The 6,089-nt window shown below is 41.6% G+C and overlaps 1 protein-coding gene across 1 annotated transcript; it reads left to right on the top strand.

The window, feature by feature from the left end:
* Positions 1-4,637: 4,637 nt before the first annotated feature.
* On the top strand, positions 4,638-5,573 carry LOC128326482 (olfactory receptor 1044-like). Its single transcript, XM_053253422.1, has one exon. It carries the CDS (start codon positions 4,638-4,640, stop codon positions 5,571-5,573), a length of 936 nt encoding a protein of 311 aa, XP_053109397.1.
* Positions 5,574-6,089: the final 516 nt, after the last annotated feature.

The following is a 6,089-nucleotide window of genomic DNA, read 5'->3' on the forward strand; positions in this document are numbered from 1 at the left end:
ACCAGCATCAACCATCCCCTAAAAATAACACCACACCACAAAAAGATAACCACCACAATGCAAATATATCTAGAAGCAGCTAACACCAAGTCACAATTGTCCTAAAGGCATTAAAAAAAAAAAATTGTCCCAAAGGCATCCAAAAGCATAAAGGTGAGCAGTGAAGCAGTGACTAAGTGATATTAATAATTACTATATGGTCTGTCTAGACTGACTGTCATGGGAGACTCCATCAGGGGAAGACTTCCTCTTGCTCAGCAAATAGCACCCACATGTCTTTAAATGGCACACATAGCCTCTGGAACTGGGCACAATCTGAAAGCAGGTCTTCTTGATCTCAGGTAAGGCCAAGACTTTGCAGTCAAATACAAGCAGATGTGTTGAATTCTGTGGCTACTCCTAACAGGCAAACATCAGAGTGGCAGGAAGAGTTTTTGGTTTCAAATAGTTGAGATTTCTTCTATGGGTGTCTGACTTTAGTGTTTCTGAAAACAAAAAACAATGGGTTGGATCCTATGCTTTTCTTTTTCTGGGGAAAGGAGTGTTACACTGGAGGAAGGTCTTCTTATTGTAGTGTAAAATATCTTCCTCTGGACCAAGGAATCCTTCCTGCAGGGGAAGGAATCCTTAGGATCCAACTCAATATATTGTAATAAATACTGAATTATTTTATTTTTAATTAATTTTAATGGCAGAAAACCAATGCTTTTAAAGATAAATTATAATTGCTGAATTCAGGAAGAAAAAGCCCTGGGAAGAGACGTGTTTCATAACAATACAGGATTTAAGAAAATGCTGGCTGACAAATGCTGGCTGACAGTTCTAACAGAGTCGGGAGGGATTTGTGGCACAGCTGCTGTGGAACTGGAAGCCGTGGCACCACTGTGGAGAACTGGCAGTCGCACTACAAGTGCTATTGTATTTCTTAAGAATAATAATGATAAACTTTATTTGTACTTCGCCCCATAATAAATTGTTCTCTGGGTGGCGCACAACACAACAACATTCAAACATCCAATAAAAAGACATAAAACACATGGAGGCTGTTATCATGATCAGCCTAGCCCAAGCTAGGGCAGCACAGCCTAGCGTGGATCCTGGCACTCCTACCCAGCCCAACTCCACTCCCAAACCTGTTTCTAAGCCAAGGTTAATGGAGCAAATACTCCCTTAACCTGGCTGCCGGGCTTTTATGTCTCCTCGGGCTCCATGCAGCTGGATCACTGGAGGCTGGGACACATCATCCTGGCCTCTGTTGCTCCATGCTGCATGACATAGATCGGGTAGTCTGGGAGTGCTCTCTGCACTCGCAGCAGGCTTTTTGTGATCATTTTTGGGGAAGGAGAGTTGGGGCAGCCTCCCCACCACCTGCCCACCCCATAAAAAATGAATGGCCCCATCAAATAACACCCCCCCAAAAAAACCCCCACAACATACAATAGAAAATACAATAAAATTTAAAAACTTGATTTTTAAAAAATCAATTTTAAAAATCAAATTTAAAAAGCCTGAGTGAACAGAAAGGTCTTTAAATGGCATCTAAAAGAATAAAGTGACTGTGCCAGATGAACCTCACTGGGGAGGCCGTTCCATAAATGGCATGAGACCACCAAAAAGGCCCTATCCCTTCCCTTGTAGCTGCCTGCCTCAACTCAGTAGGCAGGGGCACTGTCATGGGCATGCTGGAAGACTCCGAGGAGCAGTTGGAGGCAGAGACAGAGCTGACAGCAGAGGAGGGTGGGCAAGGACCAGAAGTTGCAAAGGACAGTGGGTCCGACATACAGGGAGTCGAAGATGAGTTAGAGCCGAGTGAGGCAGCTCTTGTGGAGGAGGCGCGACCGGTCTCAGCTGTGGAGAGGTGCCACTCCAAGAGACAGCAAGAGTTAAGGAGCCACATGCGTAGAACAACAGGCAAAGCTGCTGACTCAGCAACTCTTAATAAACAGCACGGGGGGTCAGCCTATTTAAGACGCCTGTAACATAGCTACTCTGCTAATAGCAACAACAGTTTCCTGTGAGCTAATTGGCTGTGTATTATATTGACCGTGTTTGGACCCTGGACTGCATTGACCTTGCCTGTGGATTTCGCTTTGGACTCTGTCGGATTTATTGGATTGACTCAGACTGCACCGGGTTTGGAGAATTTATTCCTGTTAGATTTTGCTGTTCTGCTTCTGCCTCTGTTATGCTTCATCTGACTATCCTGACAGATTTACGACAGGCACTCAGGATTCTCCAAGCCCCCTTCCAGCCTCCTGAAGGACAGCCCGGAGCTGGCTGTGGCCCGGTTTGGGCCTCCGCACACACCGGATTCCCATTTACAAGTATATCCCTGAACTGGTTCAGACCAGTTCTTTTAGAAGCAAGGCCAGTCCGGTTCAAATTCAGACTGGCACCTCCCCTTTGGGGGGACGGTCCAATTCGAATCGTGGTTCAAACTGAACTGGCTCACACATCCCTACATTCCAGTTATTGGTGGCATGAGTGAGAAAGGCTGTTATTTATTTATTTATTTATTTATTTCATGTTATGATGTAAACATAATATAAACTTCCTTAAAATTTCTTAAAGTGTCATCTCCTTGGGTGTTTACCCTGTACACTATAATTGTGTTAGGATTAATGATGAACAATACAATAAAAGAAAATAATATTTCTTTTTATTTTCATATTTTGAATGCCAAAAAAATACATGCACACATTCATTCTAGATGTCTAATTTTTCTCTATATTTAAGAAGGGGGCAGGGAGTCATACTTGAGCCAACTATGGTAATTACTCCCATTGATTTCAGTGATGGACATACTTACTAAACTACTTGAAAGAAGTCCTCAGCTGATATCAGGCACTGTATATTTGGGTACGAAGAACAAAACTTTGGTTGAATTCTAGAATTAGAATTTAACAGGACTTTGGATTAGAAGGACTGGAGTTTTCATATAAGATTTCATGCCACACTCTTGTATTTTCTGCAGAATTTAGTGTTTAGTACATTATGTTTATGGTATTCATGAAAAAAATTGAGGGAATAAACTTTTGCAACCTCTTCCCTATCCTTTTAAACAAAAAGGAATCCAACAAGCCACATGAATTGCTGCACATACAATTAGAACTGTCAGCCATGATCACCTGGTAAGGCATGTTGAGCGGTCACTTAACCCAAAATCAAGTAATGAAATAATGTTGTGTACATATGTATGATCTATTTGAAATCTATGGAGTCCTGGTGTCTCCTTTTGAATGAGATGGATCCATAAGACAACAGCATTTTCAGGAAACAATGAGGGCTTGCCATCAGCTGGAAGCATACCTCATTTCCTCCTGCATAAATAACAGTATGTATGTATGTATGTATGTTTGTTTAATTTAAAATATTTCTATACGCCCCAAACTTGCGTCTCTGGGCGGTTTACAATTAAAATCATTGAAAACATTTAAAACCCAGTGTTAAAATTATTTAGAACTATAAATCTAATTAAAAGTCTGGGTGAATAAATGTGTCTTCAGTGCCTTTTAAAAAGTTGGCAGAGATGAGGAGGCTCTTATTTTAATAGGGAGTGCATTCCAAAGTCCAGGGGCAGTAATGGAAAAGGCCTGTTCCCGAGTAGCCACCAAACAAGTTGGTGGCAACCTCAGATGAACCTCTCCAGATAATCTTAACAGGCGGTGGGGCTCATGGCGAAGAAGGCTTTCTCTTAAATACCCAGGGCCTAATCTAAGCAACATTACTTGATTTGGCTTCTATGCTGGATAAGATATGGGACCGAGGGAATTTTTTTAAAAAAATGTTGTAGTCTGTGTCCTGTCCAGTATGCTCAGAAAAACATTCAAAATGACCTGGTTTTCTGAGCCAGGAAAAGGAGGGAAAAGCCCCATTGATAAGTGTGCCACAATAGTCAAGCACATACCATATATGTACAGGCATATCCCATGCACCAATTCAATGCTTAGAAGTAAGCCTTACTTAATTCAGTGGGACTTACACCCAAGTAAGTGAGAACAAAACTGCAACTTTAGATTGAGTCAGTACTGGTGGGTCAAAGAGCTTATCCAAAACAGGATAATCGGGTCAGTTCAGAGACATGGTGGGGCCTGCATAAGTATGTCAGGAGCATTGAAGTCTCTGGCTCAGCTCCCTGCTATAGACAGACATGTATAGAGGCACCATTTGTGCAAACAAATGCAGTTATCTTTACTGTAAGCATATTTTCAACAGCCAAAGGAGTTAATGGGTTGCCTGCATAAATTTTTGGGTTGGCACCAGACTGAATCAATAGATGGCTGCCAAAAGTCAATTTCATGCTTCATATTTATTAGTCACATGGGGGAATTAGCCAATGGATTAACTTCTTTTTGGTTACTGGATAAGCACATCATAAAACCAGCCTTAGAGTGGCCACATGTTGCCCTCATGCAAGATTGTTTCAGACTCTAGGGAAGTGTCCTTGAACACCATGAAACATGGTTGGGAGATTCTGTTTCAGGTGCTAGAAGTAAAGATAATCAGAAACATATTTTTATTTACCCAAATGTGAAATCATGAATGAACTCCGCTTTTTCACTTTGATTTAGAATATGGTCCCTACATTCTTTTGATTATAGACCTTATTCCTGACAGTTGGCTAATCCTACTGAAGAATGCAAGAGGCAAACAGGACCCAAGTCTCTGAATTCATTCTCTTAGGATTCTCAGATCGTTCTGAAGTGGAGATACCTTTGTTCTTGCTTTTCCTACTCATTTACCTACTGACCCTGACAGGAAATCTGGGTATGATTATGCTGATTCAGACAGATTCCCTCTTTCAGTCTCCCATGTATTTTTTCATCAGCAATCTGTCTTTCATTGATATCTGCTACTCTTCCATCATTGTCCCCAGGTTGCTGTATGACCTTTTAGATAGGAAAGTGATTTCATACACTGCATGTGCAGCTCAGATGTGGTTCTTCACCCTGTATGCCACCACAGAGTGCTACCTCCTAGCTGCCATGGCTTATGATCGCTTTGTTGCCATCTGCAACCCACTGCTGTATCCAGTCACCATGGCCAAAAAAGTTTGTCTCCAGCTTGTAGCTGGCTGCTACCTAGTGGGAATTGTGAATGCCATTGTCCATGCCAGCGGTACCTTTAGATTGACTTTCTGTGGCCCCAATGAAATCAGTTCTTTTTTCTGTGACATCCCTCCCTTGTTACGGCTCTCCTGCTCCAACAACTACACTTCCACAGTGGTGCTCTATGTCCTGTCCACTTTTGTTGTGGTAGGCAATGCACTGATTGTTCTCGTCTCCTACACTTATATCATTTCCACCATCTTGAAGATGCGGTCATCCACTGGTAGGCGCAAGACTTTCTCAACTTGCGCTTCACACATGGTGGCCATTATATTGTATTATGGGTCCCTGACCTTCATGTATGTGCAGCCTGGGGGGCTTGAGGCAGTGGAGCAAGACAAAATTGTGTCTGTGTTTTACACCATTGTGATCCCAATGTTGAACCCTGTCATCTACAGTCTGAGAAATGAGGAGGTGAAAAAAGCACTCAAGAAAAAACTAACCAAGAAAAATGTTCTTCAGTAGCCAAAGTTGTGAGATTCACCTGGTGCAGAGTGCAGCTATACTGCCCCATACTGCACACATGCCTACCCTCATACAGACTAAGCAAAGTCAATGAATTTCATGGATTTTACCAACTTCAGCATGTGCTTGGCAACATTTTCTTGAATAGTGAATTTAGTCTTTAAGGGCTATCTTGTGAACATTTACACCTTAAGTATTCTTTTTGAATTTTAAGGTAATTATATAAAAATCAGCTCACCAAATTCTGTATCCCCAAATTCAGTATCCATAGCTGGGGATTTTAGAAAAAATGAATTAATATAAATTATAACTGTTAACAAATTTGCATTGTCATGCCTTAGAATCCTGAGGCACCCCTCGGCCCCCCACAATTAATGTTGACTGTAATGGAAATTTCTATAAAGTATAATCTTTTCACTGTTACAGGGTGCTCAGATGCTCTGGTGAGTCCAAATATAACCAAAAATAATTGGAGAACATTTAAAATATAGCTCCAAAATAATTTGTTACTACTGG

Source organism: Hemicordylus capensis, chromosome 1, assembly GCF_027244095.1.
Source record: "Hemicordylus capensis ecotype Gifberg chromosome 1, rHemCap1.1.pri, whole genome shotgun sequence".
Lineage (NCBI taxonomy): Eukaryota > Metazoa > Chordata > Lepidosauria > Squamata > Cordylidae > Hemicordylus > Hemicordylus capensis.

Coding starts and splice junctions, on each gene's coding strand:
- LOC128326482 (XM_053253422.1), top strand. CDS start 4,638: ATGCAAGAGGCAAACAGGACCCAAGTCTCTGAATTCATTCTCTTAGGA.